The 21,047-nt window shown below is 46.0% G+C and overlaps 2 protein-coding genes across 4 annotated transcripts in view; both read right to left on the bottom strand.

The window, feature by feature from the left end:
- Positions 1-19,127, bottom strand: part of rnf130 (ring finger protein 130) — a 53,102-nt gene extending 33,975 nt beyond the window's left edge. For 2 of the 3 annotated variants that reach the window (XM_064325859.1, XM_064325857.1), the window contains exons 1-2: positions 18,966-19,127; positions 17,964-18,423 (exon numbers count right to left, since the gene is read on the bottom strand). In XM_064325859.1, the coding sequence (XP_064181929.1) occupies positions 17,964-18,234 (271 nt within the window). In that variant the 5' untranslated portion in view covers positions 18,235-18,423; positions 18,966-19,127. Of the gene's footprint in view, positions 1-17,963; positions 18,424-18,889 lie in introns of all 3 variants that reach the window. The other variant, XM_064325858.1, reaches the window with a different exon arrangement.
- The window catches only part of mrnip (MRN complex interacting protein), a 317,439-nt gene that overhangs the window by 65,229 nt on the left and 231,163 nt on the right, over positions 1-21,047 (bottom strand). The window lies entirely within an intron of this gene.

Genomic DNA, 21,047 nt, shown 5'->3' with positions numbered 1-21,047 from the left:
TGGGACCTACAGTATGGGTCCTCGCAAGGAAATGCACACTTAAAAGTACAATCGTTAAAAAAAAATCGTTACAATCGTTAAAAAAAAGACATCTTTGTACCACAGTCAGTCAGACTCTAATTCAACCACCGGAATTTTCCTGAAATGTTAATACTTCAGAGAACATTAAGTGCTTACATACCAAGGGCGTAACTTTGGTTTGAATATTGGGGGGGGGATCAGGGTCTGGGGGCATTCCTACCAGAAGAATTTTCTTTCTAAAAAAACAGCAGTAAAATGATCACTCCTGGCGAATTCCAAGGGAAGAATGCTACAGTTTACTGATCAGTGAGGCTGGGGGTAATACTGATAATCACAAATAATACTGGCTAAAATGACGTAGTGATGAGTAGTTTTCAGAAAAGTTGTTGACAATCACAAAAAACTGGAAAAAGCATAGTTTTAAAAAAATGATAATTTATCAAATTAACTATTAGCCTACATCTCACGGGCAGAACTGGGAAATCTCCCAGCATTTGGCAATGGGCTGTTGTTAAAATGCGTAGGCCTATACATATAACACCATGGGCTACATAAACGTTGACAGCTACGTTCAAAACCGCCAAAAAATCACGTAAAGCACAAAAAACAGGAAATCGCAGAAAGGACAAAAAAAAGCAGAAAGTCAGGGACTCCATGTCACAGCATGAAACCCCCATCCTTATTATATGAACCACTTTTCTCACAATCATGTTATATATTATTAGGGGGGTTATTTTGCCCTCCAAACAACCCCCCCCCCCACCCATGATTGCACCCTTATTACAGTACATACACAGGGAATACGAAAATTTGCTGAAAAAGGCTGTCTCGTTGCAGCCGATGTGATTACACGCACTACATTCTGACCCCACCTGACGGGACACAGTGAGTGTTTGAGTGTATCCTCCCATTAAGAGGGCTCCCCTAGAATTTTCCGAATTAAACCTGACCTTAACCCCGGCACGGCAGCAATGTTCCATTCCGCCATTATCGTGATTCGGTACCTTTGAAAGTGACAATAGCGTATTCCCCAACGTAATTACACAGACAGCCCATCGGGCTTCAGACACAATATGTAGGCCTATTGATGTTGTCAAGGCTACGGCCACGTGAAAATAACCTGGTTTATGAGGACATTGTGCTCTGCGGCCCTGGAATCAGACTCCTACCATAAAATCCATTTTAAGACTTTAGTGATTGTCATTCAATGATAGGAACAAACGAGGAGCAGCGCTCCAGTGTCCTCCACCGCAGGAGAGCGGGGGGTCAATGTAATCCCGGCCAATCCCGGCCGCGTGACCCAGATAAACAACGTTAAACGAGGGGGGAAAGAACAAAAAACAACACAAATAATCTAAAAATAAACCTGGGCGGGCGTATCGCAAACACATAAGCGCACAATGGATTCCTCTGATTACCCAGAATGCCCCGGGGCCCGCTGTGTCCCGCTAGCAGCAGGGCGCGGTGTCGATATTAATTTGGATTAGAGGGGAGAGTGATGGAGGGGGTCCGGGTGACTCAGTTGATTAGTTTAAGCTCCCACTGTTTCCCCACCATAAAGCAGACTGCAGCACCGGGAATAACTCCGCCCCCATTACTTACACCCCCCTGCCCCGTCCCGCCCCGTCCCGCCCACACCGCAAGAGCAGCTACGCACGCCACAAACTCCTTCCGCCGCACGCATAACAAAAGCACCGAATCGACGCCTTCGTTCGACGTCCCAGCGATCCACGAGGTGCCTTTCGCATTTCGTAAAAAAAAACTAAAAAAAAACCGCTATGATGATGACGACAGACGCGGAATCGCTCGACCTCTCAGAACAGCGACCTTAAGGGCGACCGCGTAGAAAGCCTGCGTTGAACTGCCGGGCGGCCTTGACAGTGCGCTCTTAAAATAGAGAACAGAGAGCGGCGAGCTGGGATCAAAAGCAGAGACCCCGGCGGTCCGCAGGAGCGCCCTGCGCTGACGCGTCACGCGCCGCCGTCGAGCAGAAGAAGCCTCGGGAACGCTACCCCGTGTCGTGAGAAAGCGACGGAAACTGGGCAGGAAGCAGCGTTGCAGCAAACGCTACGCTGTGGTCGGGCGTGCTTTCTGTTGCACGCTCGGCATCTGTCCCCCCCCCCCGGGGTTAAAGTTGGGGGGGGGGGGTCTGCCTTCCTGCACACCGCTGCTTTGTGTCGGCTCAGCGAGGAGACACATGTGCACCTGCACATGGGCCCGTTGGAACACAGCCTGTAGATACAGCGAGTACACAGTTATTACATACAGCCAGTACACACAATCGGTACAAAGTCAGTATGCAGCCAGTATACACAGCCAGTACACAGCCGATACATACAGCCGGTACACACAGCCAGTATACAAGAAAGTACATATATCCGGTATACAGCCAGTACGCACAACCGATATACAGCAAACATGCAGCTGGTATATACAGCTGGTACAATCAGCTGGCACATGCAGCCGGTACATACAGTCGTAACATTTCGCTGGTACATACAACTGGTCCATGCAGCCAGTTCATAGAGCTGGCACATACAACTGGCCCATACAGCCAGTTCATAGAGCTGGCACACACAACTGGTCCATACAGCCAGTTCATAGAGCTGGCACATACAACTGGTCCATACAGCCAGTTCATAGAGCTGGCACATACAGCTGGTCCATACAGCCAGTTCATAGAGCTGGCACATACAGCTGGTCCATACAGCCAGTTCATAGAGCTGGCACATACAACTGGTCCATACAGCCAGTTCATAGAGCTGGCACATACAGCTGGTCCATACAGCCAGTTCATAGAGCTGGCACACACAACTGGTCTATACAGCCAGTTCATAGAGCTGGCACATACAGCTGGTCCATACAGCCAGTTCATAGAGCTGGCACATACAGCTGGTCCATACAGCCAGTTCATAGAGCTGGCACATACAGCTGGTCCATACAGCCAGTTCATAGAGCTGGCACATACAGCTGGTCCATACAGCCAGTTCATACAGCTGGCACATACAGCTGGTACATACAGCCGGTTCATAGAGGTGGCACATACAGCTGGTACATACAGCCGGTTCATAGAGCTGGCACATACAGCTGGTACATACAGCGAGTTCATAGAGCTGGCACATACAGCTGGTACATACAGCCAGTTCATAGAGCTGGCACATACAACTGGTCCATACAGACAGTTCATAGAGCTGGTACATACAGCTGGTCCATACAGCCAGTTCATAGAGCTCGCACATACAGCTGGTACATACAGCCAGTTCATAGAGCTGGCACATACAGCTGGTCCATACAGCCAGTTCATAGAGCTGGCACATACAGCTGGTACATACAGCCAGTTCATAGAGCTGGCACATACAGCTGGTCCATACAGCCGGTTCATAGAGCTGGCACATACAGCTGGTCCATACAGCCAGTTCATAGAGCTGGCACATACAGCTGGTCCATACAGCCAGTTCATAGAGCTGGCACATACAGCTGGTCCATACAGCCAGTTCATAGAGCTGGCACATACAGCTGGTCCATACAGCCAGTTCATAGAGCTGGCACATACAGCTGGTCCATACAGCCAGTTCATAGAGCTGGCACATACAGCTGGTCCATACTGCCAGTTCATAGAGCTGGCACATACAGCTGGAACATACAGCCAGTTCATAGAGCTGGCACATACAGCTGGTCCATACTGCCAGTTCATAGAGCTGGCACATACAGCTGGTCCATACAGCCAGTTCATAGAGCTGGCACACACAACTGGTCCATACAGCCAGTTCATAGAGCTGGCACATACAGCTGGTCCATACAGCCAGTTCATAGAGCTGGCACATACAACTGGTCCATACAGCCGGTTCATAGAGCTGGCACATACAGCTGGTCCATACAGCCAGTTCACAGAGCTGGCACATACAGCTGGTCCATACAGCCAGTTCATAGAGCTGGCACATACAGCTGGTCCATACAGCCAGTTCATAGAGCTGGCACATACAGCTGGTCCATACAGCCAGTTCATAGAGCTGGCACATACAGCTGGTCCATACAGCCAGTTCATAGAGCTGGCACATACAGCTGGTCCATACAGACAGTTCATAGAGCTGGCACATACAGCTGGTCCATACAGCCAGTTCATAGAGCTGGCACATACAGCTGGTCCATACAGCCGGTTCATAGAGCTGGCACATACAGCTGGTCCATACAGCCTCAGTTTTGTGTGATAACACCAGAGATGGGAGAGATGCTCTGTGGGAATTCGGCCCACTAATCCCCCATCTGAAGCTGTACTGCTCTCCACCTCCCTCACAGTCTAAGGCCTGTTAGGGCTCAGAGCCACGTGAAAAAGTGCGTCTTTAAAACGACCAGGACGGCTTGTCCTGTTCCCCGTGCGGCAGGTACAACCCGGGACCCCGCACAGAGGAAGTGTGCTGCCGCCCCCGAACACAATCCGGAGCCATTTTGGCTGCGTCCCAACAGTCCCCCTCCTTCCTCTCCGTCACTCCTTACCTGCGTCGCCTTCTCTCCTCCATTTCACTAAATGTGAGGAGGCAAGGGTAGAGGAGGGGGAGGGAGCAGCACGAAGACGCGCCGGGGGAAAATGGGACAGCCGACACACTCACGCGTCACCTGACGCTACAATAGCCAATGACATGGACCCGAGCTCTATGCTGCTCTTCAGTTTAACAACACGTGTCAGTATTCCAGCACATGAGCTATACTTCTGTTTGTGATGAACAGCGGATTTTATTATTTATCAAACAGTAAATTTTATTATTTATTAAGGTATTTATTTAATCACGATTTGCAAAAAGACAGCTTTGCTTTAAAAAGATAATTCTATTTAATCATTGGCATTACTAACTTGTAGTTAATGTTTTGTGTATGTTCCAGAATAAAAGTCTTTTCTCGACTGTAAATTTCTTTCATGCCAGGCACTGGCATGCAAAAGCGTAGCATGCATTTGCTTGCCATTCTGAGAATAACTTTTTGGACCCTTCTAGAATGTATAACAGAAGTACTCCCATCACTGCCGCACATGCTCGCTTTGGCTTCTCTCGCTTTGAGCTGCATTTTCTGTCTGATGAACGCCTGACTCACCCCGAGAAGCAGCCCGATTTCAAATCCAGCTCAATCACTCCCGGCGCCACGGCGACAGACCCTCCAATCAGCATCGCGACAGGCCGAGGGAGGGGAGCGCGGGGGGGAGCCCCACTTATTCCCGCCAAATCTCTGCGCTCATCCTCTTTATTTATTTATTTAATCAGGAATTTAGGAATTATGATTGATGCTTGTCTGTAACTGCGCTATCCATGTGCTGACACTCTTAGAGGAGGAATTATCAGCCACTCTGTCCCACTAACCAACCATCCAGCATCAAACGCTGTACTGTTACACAAGGAAAACACTGTCTGGAGTTTCTCCCTGACAGCAGACATTCTTTTTCTTTTTTTGACAGCACAAACTCTTTAGGCCACTTTGCAGTTAGGCCATGTATGATGGTTGCCACCGGCAATTATCACATTTGATGGTCAGTCACGACTTTTAGTTTATGCCAGAGCGATGGACGATTTGATGACGCTTGTGCCCATCACTGAGACATTGACTGAGAGACTGCACTGAACTTTGACCTCATCGCTGGCTCAGCTGTCATGACATTATTATTAGAGAATGTTCTCATCTCCTGTAATACTCTTTTGTGAACTGTAAACCAGCCCGACCTTAAAATAAATAAAACGGAAAACCACACATTTGTTGAGAGTTTAATAAACATGACTAAAATGTTTCCGTGTCTGTATGCTGTTGACCGGGTGAACTACGAAGATGCCATAATGACTCCATTCCGGCAACGCGTTCTTAGGAGCAACGTGTGCATACGTTACAGAAGTGACATTTCTCGATATCAAAGTCGAGCGATAATGGAATGTTGGTGACCATTCCACTATTTTTATAGTGATATCCCCCCGACTGCTCCTACATCGTCCTAACTGTAAACTGGCCTTTGGGGCCTTCAGAAGCGAAGCTTTGCTCGCGTGCGTTCGCACGTTTGTTTCCCTCTCGACCTAGCCGTCACGCGGTCGTAAAACCTGTAGCGTGAGAAGGCAGACTTTACATGCAGCGAGCCCGAAAGCGCGGGGCGGCCGTTTTGAATGTGGCAGTCCCCCGCGGCTACTCGCTGAGTCTTTATCCCCAGGCGTTTGTCCCCCGAGGAAGGCGGGTCACGCCTCGCGTTTTTGTCACGCGAGGAGGACCCCCCCCCCGCACGTCCGTCCGCCCGCTGGGCGCCACGGCTCCACTCGCATTACAGATCAGACCCTTCTGAAGGAGCCGATTGGCCGCGTGGTCTCGATTAAGGCAGAAAAGTTGCGCTTTTTTTTTTTTTTTTTTTTTTGCAGCTCGGCAACAATCTTTGCTGAAAAACAAGAGTGAATGCGGCCCTGTTATCTCAGCGTCCTTGTTGACGGTGAGTAAGAGCACGTGGTCGGGCAACTAATGAGGGCAAAACACAGGAGGAGATGCGGTGGACGTGTGTCCTTCAGTGGGCAGGTCAGGGACACTCCACATACTTTCTGATCATGAAAACTGATCCAGGGTCAGCTTAGCTAACTCTTATTGTAGCACTCTATCAGAATGTTAAAAATGCTACAATCGGTCCACGGTCTGTGATCAGAGTGAGACGAAGGATGAGGGAGGGGGTGAAGGGTCAAAGATCTTCCCTAGCATGGAGCATGATAACTCCGCCTTCAAGTAGCCTATTTGAGCACACCTGAGAGGACTAGAAAGGCATGCTGTGAAGGACAGGGCCCTCCTGCGGTACGGTCCAGCTCCTTCTTCTGCAAATCTCGGAACCAGTAACCATGACAACAAAAACAGCCGTCTATTAAACTCGTCACCATTGTTCTGGTTCGGCCCCTACTTGAGAAGATGAACTACTCAGGGAGGGAGAGAGAGAGAGAGAGAGAGAGGGGCACAGTGATTCTGCAAAGCTCTCCTCTTGCTGCCGTTTCCACTGCGGCTCCCTCTACAGTTCCGGTACAAACCGCCCCGGCGGTGTAGAATAACGATGAACCGCTATCCTGCGCGATAGCCCCGCGCGATAGCCCCGCGCTCGCGCGATCAAACGTCCAACGCGTCGGTCACGGGCACGGCCCTCTCGTTTGTTTCGCAGGCCCTTAACAAAGTTACATTCGATTTCCCTTCATCCCGGGGGCCCCCAAGGAGGACTTCGACAGGCAGTCAGGAGGGAGAATTAAATCCAGAAAAATAAACAAGACAAACTACGATGCTTCCAAAAGGGGATGGGCAGAATTTCAATTACATTGGCTCATTCACTTTTCATTTAACCTGTTAGTAGCCGTTCGGAAAATGTGGTCACTTGTATTTGTCAGGTTTGACTACATGGATAAAGTCCACTAGCATCAATTTGATCTGACATGTCTAATTGTGAGCAAGTACTGTCAGGAGTTATCTCAAGGTGATAAGTGTGCTGTTAAGACAACTAACTAGCTAACCTTAATTTCCTATATCTCCAATAAACGTTAATTATGGTACTTCATAAAATGATTAGCATGGTGCTCAATTGTTTTACTCCTGTGTGTCCATTTGATGGTGATAGAACAAGCCATGCAGTCTGAATTCTGAGCTTAAAAATCTAACCTGTAAACAGTAATATTAAGCTAGACAGACACTTGTTAAATTTAATATGCTAACTAGCTAGCTAACTAGCTGACATTATTTGGAGATGTCCTATCTTAGCTAGCTAGCTTGTCTTGTAAATTTCAAAATCACAGGCTAGCGCATTCAGCACAAACAGTGCAAAAATTACTACACTTCACATTGCTACCTTTTCACGAAACTTTCACGATTTGCAGTTTACTTGCTAAATTTACTTCTCCTTCATTTCGCATTTTTGTATCAAGATGCATTTTGATTTATTTTTGCCAACTGCAAAATTATGTGTCCTGCCACCACCACATTCAACGTCTGAAACTGCAAGATAACAAATGGCTCTCTCATTCGTGAACAGCTGCTGGGATTCCTTACATATCTCTGGATGAAGGCCTCAGAGGACTATTGTACAGATCCCCAATCCCCGATTCACTCAGGTCCAGCATAGGGATGGGCCTTCGTGCCAATTTATTGAAACGTTTACACTTTGATATATAGTGATGTTGTTAGATGTTTAAACATGACATTATATTACAGTAATTGTTACTGATTAATCACGAGAAAAGCAATAACTGTAACATAAAAGGTTTAAATTCTCAGATATTTAACGATTATTTATGTTAAAATCATACCACAGATCTTCTTGCAGAGAATTAAAAAGAAGAAAATGTTTACTGAAGGAATATCAATAGCCAACCCAGCACATAAATTAAGTCATTATGCAATCAGGATTAAACTAAAATCATCATTCATGATAAACGCAGCCGTAGTACTCCTATAAATAACTAGGCTACATAAACGAATAAACATTTTTTAACTTCCTTACTCTCCCTTACCCATTTCAATGTCTGAGAAGTCTGATGTATTTGAAGTTGGCCTGTAGTAACAGTAGCACTATCTAGGTTTCCAAGCAACAATCATTTTCAAAACTTGTACACAATTAAGCCCGCACTTCCGAACAGTGGACCTCAGACCGTACAGAGGTCGGATGAACGCACAGATTCTCTCTCTGCCGACCTGCAAAGACTGCGTTATCTGTTAGAGCTCCTCGTCCACAGACGTGACCCGCACCTCACACTACAACATAATCCTGCAAATCCGACATTGCTGGGACAAGAGGCACGGCTGTAATGTGAGAAGTCAGATAAATGAACACAACGAAAACTGAGCACGGCTGCTCGGCAGTATGAATTAACAATGGTGAAGGCCTAACCTATAGAAACAGCCTGCGGAAAAACACCGTGGAAACGTTATGAAAAGCTCAGTCATCAGACACGTACGATAAAAAATTTCATCGCTTATGATTTCATTAAACTTTCTCGGCTCAATCTGGCCAGCGCCTTCTCCGCTCAATCTGCTGCGTCGGGCACGGAGGTTTTTCCTGAGACAAAATCCCGAGACGTCTCACTTCTGCCCGCTCCGTTCTCCAGAAGAGAGATCACGTCCGATTTTCTCTCAGTGAAGAGCACAACTTGTTTTCTTTCACCAGAACAATGTTTTTATTCTTCAGTGCACACAGCTCTTGGTTTAGTCTGTGAATGATTACATTCAAAAACACTGCGGTGTTTCCTTTGATTTTTTTTTTGTTTTGTTTTTTTAAAGCAGGGACATTTTAAACATGAACCTTCCTTATCTACTCATGTTACTTGAAAACCCTGCTCAACCCTGTTCCTGGAGATCTACCTCCAACTCTTACTCTCATTTCAGCTCTTACTTTGGCACTCCTGATTCTTCTGACTAGCAGCTCAACATGATCTCCAGCTGTTGAATCAGGTGTGCTTCGTTAAGGTTGGAACGAAAACCTACAGGACAGTAGAACTCCAGGAACAGGGCTGCAATGGGTTAGAGAATTTGAAAGTGAAGATCTGCAATTTGAAAGCAATATCTAAGAGTGCCCAGTCCAATCTATCCACTTACTGAAGAAAATCCCACAGGTAGTTGACATCATTTGGATTTTGATTTTGATCACTGATAACCTATAGGCAGTGAATTTCCATTCCAATCTTTGACCTTGAATTGGCTATGTGTGCCCTGTCAGATAAACTATTGGCTGTGTGTCCCTGTCTGCTAAACTATTATCTGTGTTTCCAGTCTCACTTCCTGATGCTGTCTGCCCTCTACCCGATTTCCTCTTTTGACTGTATCCTTATTTCCTGTAACCTGTTTATAACCAAAATGATCTCCAGTTTTTGATCGGTGGCCCATAGTCGGAGATATCAGAAAAGTCAAATATATTTCTTACTGCTTAATTATGTGGTCTCACAAAATTATTTTTATTTATTTTATTTTTCGCCCAAATACACACTACACACTGGAAAACCTTCCACAAGAACTGCCTTTCATTTCTTTCCAAACTGGACTCATCAGCCACTTGCAAAGCTGTAGGTGAAGTTATATCTTTGGTCTCGACAGTGGATTTACTTCAAATTTTAAATAAAGGAAATGTATTTTTTTCTCTCTTGGAAAACACACTTAAACCAAGCCTAGTATAGGGGATTATAATGGTATTTTAATGATAATGCAGTATAATTTCTTAAATTTGCTAAATCAACAGCGTTTTCCAACTGTTGTCTATAGTTCCTAAACTTTAATTGTCATTGATTAATGCTATAATGGTTAAAAGTAATCTGCTTGAAGGCTAACCTCACTTTTGGACATGCCATTCAGAAATTTTATAGCCTCCACTCTCATTTTCCATTGGCTGCGTGCTCCCTGTGCTGGTCTAGCCAAAGGCGAGCGCACCAGATGGTAAAAGCTCTCCGTGAGGGCGAACAGAGGGGAGGCGGAGCCATCCGATTCGGGGTCGGTTAGCGCTCAGAATTTAGGCCGCCACGCATCAGAGCCGGCTGAACAAAAATCACTGGATCTTGCCGACGTACGTTCCCCATCGGTCCTCAGCGCTGGGCTAGCACGCTGTTCGCTGCATGGATTCGACAAGGAAACGCACTACAAAACGCAGGCAAGGGAAGGAAATGCTGCGCTCTACGTGTTTTCCAGAGCGTATCAACAGCTATGAGGGAGCGCCATAGATAGACCTGCATGAAATCAGAGACAGCTATTTGCTGTTCAATTTCCCTGCATGAGCACAATTTGTTGTTCTCACTGAGAAAATGCAAAAAAAAAAAACATGAATCAATATCTGAATATTCAATCTTTGAAGCCATGGAATATTCTGTATATCAAGTTAAGTGAAATACAAAACCCGTAATATAGGCTACACTGAGTTACATATAGGCTATTAACCAACGTACAATGCACGCTTATGGCTGGTTTATTCAAATAACAGGCCGGGGGCTAAGCATGTACTCACATGTTGCTCAGTTACACCCAAACTGTGACGATACCCAGGTCTATGGCCAGGGCTACATCTGCATAGTCAGCATACTTCTTATTTGATACAAAATAATAAAAGGCCTATGACTTATATCTTAAGTCGTTTATTTTTTTCTAGCAGTAGAACACAGAAATAACAGGCCTGTGTGCACCATTGTACCGGCCTCCAGGAAAAAGCAGCTACACTCTATGGTACCAGACATCCATGACACTGAAAGGCTGTATTTACCACATCTATGGTACCAACTTGGCCCAAATGCCACCCTACAATATAGGCCTACAACGTGACACTGGCAAAAACTGCCGAACAGTCACTTACCTACTTTACAGACTAGGAAAGATTGGAAAGAATGTGCATCATTGTTTGTTTGGTACAATTTGAACACTGCACAATGCAAAAGACATTTAGATAATTGCAAAGCTCTAATGCAGCATTCTAGTACAGTGCAGGCAGCATACACAGCGCACCTCTCACGGATATTTTCTATTAAGTTCTTGGTGTCTTCATTACTCTTACGTTATGCATTTAATGCACCTGCCCATTACGTCCCTGTAAGTCAATCTTGTAAGAGCATCTGCTAAATAAATGAGTGAGCAGATATGTTTGGAAGCTGCATCAACCTCCAGCCAGGAATTCAATCTTTTAAAACGCAGGGCCGCAGTTCTCATTTCACACGCTCCTTCGCCGTTCCGCTGCGGACGTAAAGTTTGCTACGCCGCCGCCGATTTCGCTCTTGAACATTTAAATGTCGGAGCATTCAAATTTTGCAGATGCCCAGAGGGAGGTCTCCACGGCAAAACAAACTGGTCTGCGCTCGTGTGCAAACCTCCCTGGCCAGGATGGAAGCGCCGAGAGACAGAGAGAGAGAGAGAGAGAGAGAGAAAGCAAAACCTCCGGCCATCTTGCAGCACCCGGTAGCCTTCGGTGTGCTTTTCTGCGCTTCTAGTCCTCGTTACTGGCCGTAACTTAAAGCACACCCTCCAGCAGGAAATGGGGAAGCTGGCACCAAGTCTAGACAGAGGCAAGGTGGCCCAAATCTATATTATGGATCCTTTAAATCTCATCCCTCCTGACACTATCCGTGGCAAAATAACATTTCTCCAAATTTTCCACAGAGATAGGCGCTCGCTACCCTCATATAAGAGGCGGCATTCCTTCAACAGGATGGGGGGGGGGGGGGGTTTGTCGTAGGCGTACGTGGCTCCAGAGAAAGACGCTGACCGGAACGTGTCGAACGCGTAACAGAAATACCCCGTTCGGCTCGGCTGAGCGAATATACGCCCTATACCCTGGGGGGGGGGGGGGTCAGCCTGACTCCGACAAGAGACTGGCCTCTGTCCTAGAACACAAGTTCAGAAAGGGCTATTTTGTTAACATTAATGTTTAGCTTTGCGTTTTGGCCCGCCCCTACTGAACCGGGGACACGTCTCGGTCTCCCAATAACGAGTCACGCAAAAGAGATGGGACGGGGGGGTGTCGCGCTCCCTTTAAAAGACAAGAAGAGCCGCGACGGCGGGCATGCAAAGACCTGCATTCTGTCCGTTCCTCGCGGGGGAGGGGGGGGGGTACTCTGACTAATGCAACCTCTCGGAGTCGCGAGCGTCAGCCCTGACATTTTCGGCCGAGCGGTTGTTTAAAAAAAGCGAGGCGCTGGCTCGGCCACCTGTCTCCGCAGGACCCCCCCGGAGGACGGGGGGTCGTGGGGTCGGCGTCAGGCCCGGCTGGGGCGCTGAAAGGCCAGGGAGAGAGAGAGCGCGTCACCTGCATGCCACACCTGGGCCTACATACCGCTCATCGCGATCGCTCGCCTGCCACGCTCACGCCAACGCCTCTGTCAACACGAGACGTTAATCGCGCCAAGACGACGGAAGAGAAACGAGAGGGGACCCGAACCCCGGCCAGCGCATCCCAGAAACACCGCCAATAGCAGGAGAGCCAGCCGTTCTTCATTAGGCACGGAATGCCGACGCCACAGCGCCGGGAATGCCGACTGCAGCCTCTCCAGCGATGAGAACGACGTCATCCCAAACACAGGGGGCCAAATGCCAGGCTTCCTTCACAAAAACAAAGTGTGACTTTGACACTTAAAAACTCCAACGGTCAACAAAGGCCAAGCCGGCCCTTTGGCCGCCATTTTGTGACGGGGCACTGACCACAAAGGCACTGCAGACATGGCCGACACATCGTACACGGCCCACGGCTGGTCCAAGGGAGAATAACTGATCTCATTTAAGCATTTAAATTCAGTGTTAAGCGCCAGACGAAATCGGCAGCGACAAGCAACGCCGCATACACAAAACAGCAGCTTCACACCACGGATGCAAAAAGCCAGAATGGCCAGCGAACCAGATATGAATTTTTCAGAGTGTGCAAAGTTTCTATTTTCTTGTTACCGTTAAAATAACCGAGGTGAGAAATGTATCGTCAACAGCTGTGTCCTGAAATGACTGCCTCGGTGTTCGCAGACGGAACGTTCCAGAGCTATCGAACGCTGAGAGGGCGCCGGCCACACTGACCACCGGTTCGTGCCGGACCCGGCCGGGCGGGCTACGACGGGGGGGTCCGGCACACGCACACGGGGGGGGGTGCCATCCACGTGCCCCGTTCGCCCAGCTGACCTTCGGTCATGTGACCTCTGGCGTCTGGCGCCATTTCACGCCAGAGTGGCCGCACGGCGCTCCGGGGTTCTGTACCCGTGACCTTCGCCCAGACGCCCGCTCTGAAGGCGGACCTTGGGGGAGGACTCCCACACTCGTAATCGGGTCATCTGTCGGTTCACAGGTCGAATTATGAGGGGGGAAATTTGTTTTTCTAAATGGCCACTGTTTTTTTTTGTATTCTATCATTTCTCTGCAAACAATAAACACTTGGTCACAAAAAAACAGGCTGAGCTGACCTTCTGGCCCACACCCTTCTCAGGACAGGTACCAAAACAGCCTCGCTCATATACTGTTTAACCCATGTTAATGAGTACAGTGCATTCAAAATGACTGAAGTCATGCAGAACCTTACTGCTCAAGAGTGCATAACTGTATAATGTGCTTAGGGCCTAAGTTAACACGTAATAGAGAAAGAGAAACAAGTGTGCGTGGTGACACTGATGTCAACTCGACGTTTCGCACCAGTGAGCCTGTACATTTACACAGAAGCTTCCAGAACCAGCATCTATTGTACCTCTAGTGCCAAAGAATGTAAAATTCAAAAATATGATTTAAAAAAAGAATTATCTTTCAAAAACAATGCCCTTTTTTAATGCTTCTGATAGTAGCTGATAGTATCAGAGTGACATCGTAAATAGGTCTAGGTCTTTTCATAACATGGAACGCCTCTTGATTTTAAAGCTTGCCGGGCTAGTTCTATTTTTTTAACACCCTGTAACTGCCGCGTGGATTCGCCCCCACCACTGAGAGATTAGGAGCCAGAGCCCCCCTGCTGGGATGCTAATGTGACTCTTGTGCACTTCATCAATACACCAATCAGCCTGTGTTCTTTCAATATAGCGCTGAGGCCAGAGATGTTACAGCTATAATTAAAATGCAATGATGCATGGTTTCCTTTTCAACACCGCATGGTTCATTTCCTTTTCAACAATGTGTGGTGGTGTGGTTTTCTTTTCAACAGTGCATAGCTGTATTTTCTACATGCATGTACAGCAAAAAAAAAAAAAAGTAAGATCATCTTTTGAAGGCCACACACGTTATTTCCTGGAGTTGCCCAACACAGCATCTTGTAGATTACTAGGGGGGGGGGCGGGTTGGGATAACCAGGAGCAAACAGGGGGCACACTCCAGAGCATCAAATGCTTTGAAACAGAGATGAGAACAGAGAGGGACAGAACAAATTACACTACACAGTAAAATGTTCAGTGTTAAATTAACTCTTACAGAGTACATATGTTCTCTACTGGACTCATGTGTAGTCTGTGAGAGTTGAATTAACACTGGACATTTTACTAGGGATGGGCACGAGTGCTCGAGGGTTAGGACTGTGTAAAAATGGCCTCTATATCAGAAACAATTACATACTACATAATTACATACAATAAATGACCTCGCCTCCAATCAACAATCTAGCGAGTGTTCCTAGGCCATGACACGCCCATAGCCGTGGAAATGTAACGGACTGTTCTGTCTGTCTAAGAAGCCCCTGGTGAATGGCTGAAGATGCACACGTGCTGGCTGGCCGGAGTCACATGGGTAAACACCGTGGTGTGCGTGGTGTGCAGCTATTTCAGCAGGGGAGAGGATTTATGATCAGCCTGGACTCGCTGACATCACATGGATCTTCCTCTGAAACAACCTCAGGGTCGCCCCGGCAACCCCCCCCCCCCCGCGATCCCCTCCTATCTCCAGACCAGTTACGTAAACCAGTGGAAACATCTGGTATCTCTGACATTTAGACTAGTGGCAATCAACTTAAAAGTGATAGCTCACTCCAAAAGACAACTTCGAGATTCCCAAGCTAGATTCTAGATTCTTAGCCTGAGAACATTCAGTTGGTGTGACAGTGTCAGTCCCTCTAATGCTTCCGATTGAAGAGTGGAAGCTCTCAAGTACTCGGTGGAAAACCCAAATTTGGTTAGGAATGGAAGTTGACTGAAACCAGTGCAACCCATTTCTTTCACTTCCATGCCAACATTGCTGTTAGCCTCTCTTCCTTCTGATACATTAGCAAGTTCAACAGGCTTAGTCACTGAAGTGTCTGACAAACATGCCCAAAAAACTGCCCCTCTTTCAAATTCACCGAGATCTCTTCTTGTAGCCATGGTAGCCAAAATAACTGGCAATTGGGCCAACCCAACATTTCAATATGCAAATAATATGCAAGTGACAGCATGTCAGGGTGTTACCTGATTCAGTAATTCAGGTACCACACCTGTGAAGCGTGTGGTACCTGAATTAGGTATCCCTCATTTGCTCAAGTATGTACAGACACAGACATATGCACAGGTATCGTCTTCTTGGTTTAACACTTTGAAGCGTAGGTTTTTTGAAATGTTTTTCTTTTTCAACATGAACACAAGAACACTATTGCTTTCACTTACCAGTAGTGATCTGTTCATCAGCATGGGAATGTTCAGTTAAGAACATTCTTAGCACAACATACTTGTGAACTTACACCTTAAAACAGTTAGACACTTTGGTAGGCTTGAAGTAGGCGGGTCAAAGTATACAAAGGAAATTGATGCAAGTGTAGTGACAGAAAGCTTGCAAAATGCAAAATGTGGTGCAAAAGAAGGAAATGGCTGATGTTTCAGTTGATAAAAGGGTAGGCTGTGCATCAAGCACAGAATGTCACACTTGTACACAACAAAATGTTGCAAAATGTCCTGTGGACTAAGCCAGGGGCTACTGTTATTTACCATTCTGAAAATAAAAATGGAACGTTCACCTCAAAAAAAAAAATGAAAACCCTTCATTAATTCACTTTTAAAGAGACTAGGCTGACATCACTTATACATTTCACCCAAGATTAATGTTTTACTGCCTATTTAGTTTGTTATTGCCATTTGTCAACATGAGGACCAGAGTTGTGCCAATGAAAAACAAGGTAGGCATTATGAGGCTGAGAACTAAGAAAAAAAAAACAGTTAGAAACATAGGTCAAGCCTGACGCTTACCAAAATCAACTGTTTAGAAAATCATTAAGAATCAAGAGAGCACTGGTGGGCTCAGGAATCACAAAGGGCCTGGCATCCAAAGGAAGACCTCTACAGTTGATGACCAAAGAATTCTCACCATACTGATGAAAAATACCCCAAACAGCTGTCAAACCAACCAGAAACACTCTTCAGGAGGCAGGAGTGGATGCATCAGTGACTACTGTCCACAGAAAACATCACCTCTGAACATGTATTTCTTATGCTGAAAAGAAAACTTGAGGCAACTATCCCCCAAAACAAGTTAGAGCTGAAGATGGCTGCAGCACAGGCCTAGCAGAGCATCACCAGAGAAGATACTCATCACCTAGTGATGTCTGTGGATCACAGACTTCAAGCAATCATTGCATGCAAAGGATATGCAATTAAACTAAAATATGTACTAAACATGACCACTTTCATAACGTTAATTTGTCCCAAACATTATGGTGCCCTGAAAGGGAGGGGATATATTGAAATAGGTATTTAATTTATACATGGTGAAACCGAAGTGTGTAAAAATACCCTTAAATAAAAGCTGAGAATGTGCACTTTAACTATGTGTGAATAGTTTGATTACAAATCTAAAATTGTCGAGTACAAAACCAAATCAAGAAAAACAAATTATGTTTTTGTCCCAAACATGGAGCTCACTGTATGTCATTCATTTCAAAAGGCCTGGTGCTTTTTCTCACATTGTCACTGAAGAAGGGCTGAAAGCAACGTTCGACGAAGGTCTAATATTTTCCATTGCCGTCTCATGGGCACGGGACAAGCAAACCTTGCAACGGGGCACGACCATGTTTAACTCACTCGCAAGATCCTTTTTTTCGGTTTCATTGTGGTAACAGTGTTATTTCATAATAAGCTAAAGAAGAAAACTGGATGGGGTAGTAAATGTAACGCTTTGCCTCTAGTATTAAAGCGTTCGTGTTAAAAATGATCAAGTTGCAACTAAGCGACGACAGCATGACAGAAGAGTCGGGTTTCATCTGCCACCAATGGAGCTGAGGCAGTCTGCTGGGTCGATGAAGCTACTGGACCCCTTGCAGCTCCAAATAACGCATTAAAAGCAGATTTTAACCGGGAGGGGGGATACAGTACTATTCCATAAAACATTTTTCCTGCTGCTGTGGGTTAAATTACATCAGAAAATGCAATTATGTCGTATTACATCGTTTCATCAAACACTGTTGTATAGTACAGACAAAAAATAAAATAAAAATAAAATAAAAACATTATAGAAATGCAGCATTCGGAGAACAGGTGCATAATGACTTTTGTACTAAATCGGGGCACTTGTGGAGGGACACTTACCTCCGAAAATGGGAGCTGGCGCGATCACAATTCCTTTGGCTTCAGTTTTCAATGAACTCTGTCCGTACCTCCCGTCGTCTTTTGACAGAATTTGCTTTGGGTTGCCCTTGGAGTCCAGGACCGTGATGTTCACCGTGGCGCTGTAATAGTCGTCCTGTTTGACCATGTTTTTGTCCGCCGAAGCTGACAGCACACATCTGGGAAACACCAGAACCAACACGACGAAATGGAGACATCTGCACGGTGTTACTGCGGTCCACTTTTTCGGCATTGTTGGACAGTCTTATTATTGTATTCCCTTTGTGCACCCAATCCGTAATTCGGGGTTTGAACGACTTGATCCAAGAGGCGATGGATGAGACAGTCTTATTTCATGCCGATAGTGTGGGGTTTCGTAATAAAAACATGCTGTCCTCTTCACATCATTTTCGTATTCCAGTGCATGCGTCGCCTACGCTGTCTTGGGGGAGAGAAAAAACGAAAAATTGCAACATTTAGCCTCTGCAAGCTGGCTGCATTTTTAAATTAACGTTAGCTGTTAAAAAAAACACAACACCACTAAAGGAACATTTACTAGTTATTTCGCATAGTTTCAATCTCTATAAAAGAAATGTACTATATATTAATACCCACTGAACCAAGGACAAAGACAAAGATAAGTATCACTACAGCCGTCTGAACTAGCTCGCTATAGCAGCATAAATATTCAATTCCCACCTTTAATCATAGTAACCACTCTTCCGCGAAATATGCAAAAACCGAAACGTACTATTAAACAATATCTATGTTATCTAATAACAACCTGATTCAATGCATGTTGGTCGCCAAAGGCATAAACTGATAGCTATGATTGATAGAAAACGAAGAGTTGTCATTTCTGCTTTGTGATAAGAATTAGCCTTGTTATGGTCCAGATAGCTTTTTACCTTGCTAGCAATCAGCCACTATTTTGCTCATTTCTGCGTCGATCTGCTGTAATAAATTGCATAACTCGTTACCCACCTCATCCATTTATTTGTCACCGAAAAAACGTTACAGTAAAGCTCAACCGTTGTTATTTTTCGTAAACGTCAAACGACGCCTTTTGTCGGGAACAATCAGATATTGTGAATCTTCCCCAGTCTTTTCCTCCCAGCACAGCCCTCTGCGCAAGCGCGAGGTGAATAGGCAGGGCTGGCGCACATGGGTTGGGGAGGCTGGGGGCGACATTGGCGCGTGTACAGTAACCCAAAATGTGCGCTCAAGCGGCCCGAATTAATGATGGCGCTCGTGCACAAATTGATCACGTTAACTTCAGATTACGCGAAAACACACGACTCGTTTGTTTGTTTGTTTGTTTGTTTTGCTTTGTTTCCCACTAGAAAACAGCACAAGCACGCACACACGCACACACACAGAGCAGTCGTTAAGTATTTGGAATTAAACAAAGAATATGAGATTAAAATCTGTCATCTTTAATTTGCGGGTATCAGAGGATCCATGTAGAGTTGCACCGTTCTTTAAAAAATATGTTATTGATGTGGTTGTTATACCCTTAAATTAAAGCTGACGGCCTACACTAAAACTCATATTCATTGTTTCATTCCATACTTAATGTGCTGGAGTACAGAGCCAAAACAACAAGAACTGTGTCACTGTCCAAATATTTACAGACATTATGATGTCCGTCTATCAATTCAAAGAGCAATGCAAAACAGACAGATAGCCACATAGCATGTGAATTCAGATTTCATCCTGCTTTGGGTGAGAGAGGTCAGTGATGAAAAACAGTGATGGCCCATATATTGTAAGTATAACCACACGCACATAGACACACACACACACACACACACACACACACCCAAAGCCGTAAATACTATTTTATAAAACCCAAGAATGTACAGTCAATAGGGTTAATTAGGGTGTTGGGCCACCACTGTTTTTCCTCGCTGAGCTCTCTCACTTAGTGCTGGCTGAGTGATATGCGGCTATCCATCTGTTTTGCTTTGCTCTTTGAATTAATAGGATGGACATCACTATCCTGACCTAGAATATGTACGTCAACCCACTGTTGCCCTTTGCTAATGATGGCTTTCCCTCAAAGTAACATGCTGACATCACCTTAACCACCATTACTTATGTCATGAAAGATCAGCGAATTGTGCTGACTTAGTCACTGAAACTGCTGCCAAATGTTCCTCCGCTTTCAAAGTCCCAGAGTGCTTTGAGCCCTGCTAGCTGTAATTATAGTCAACCGGGCCTGTCCAGCATTTGTGTACGTGACATAGTTATTTGCTTAATTAACGGATGAGACGCACATGTGTGGCAGTTTGTCATTGTTTTGCAATTCTTATTTACCAAAGTGTTTTCAATTTTTGTTCGCTGCCTGTATATAATCTTTCATAAGCCCAAAAACAACCCAACAACAACAGCACCCAGCCACCTTTTATAAATAGCCCTGTGACAAAAAGCAGGTTTCAGCCATCCAGACTAGCTGTGCCCAGAGGTATTTCAGGCTTCTTCTGGGTACTGTCCGTCCCTAAGAACTAGACTATTATCAGCTGGCGAGACCCAGATTTTGTTAAAATTAACGAAAGAGAGACTGCTACAGCTTCTGTGCTCAGACGCTTATGGGCCGTCCTGGTCCATGAGGTGTCTAGAATCACTCTGTGATTGCTGGGGATTCTGTGATCGCCTGTCAATGGGGACATGGTGTGTGCACTCCCTCTCTGCATGTAGTTGTGTATTTGGACTGTTGAGCAAAAGGGTCTGAGGGTAAATTGGGAGGGGGGGAGAGGAGGGGAAGGGGGGCAGGGGGTGGAGCGCGCTGGGGGCAAAGTTGACTCCACACAAATTGACTAAATCAATTGACTCCATAGGGACACGCAGGCAGCTGAAGTGTGGGATCAGCTTACTGCTGGCAGGCAGAATTGCTCTGCACATCCACAGAGCTGATGCCTGTAAACTAGTACTCCACTGCCCTTCTGTGAGTGGGCCTGGGAGGAAGAGTAAGGGCATAGGATGGTCTGTGGGGGAGCAGGGCCCTGCACGCTGTCCTGGGGGTGGACCAATGAACGGGGAGGAGAGGGGGCAGGGATTAAGGTG

This window comes from Anguilla rostrata, chromosome 3 (assembly GCF_018555375.3).
Source record: "Anguilla rostrata isolate EN2019 chromosome 3, ASM1855537v3, whole genome shotgun sequence".
NCBI lineage: Eukaryota > Metazoa > Chordata > Actinopteri > Anguilliformes > Anguillidae > Anguilla > Anguilla rostrata.
Note: the sequence above shows the minus strand (reverse complement) of the source record. Positions and strands in the feature narration are given on the sequence as shown.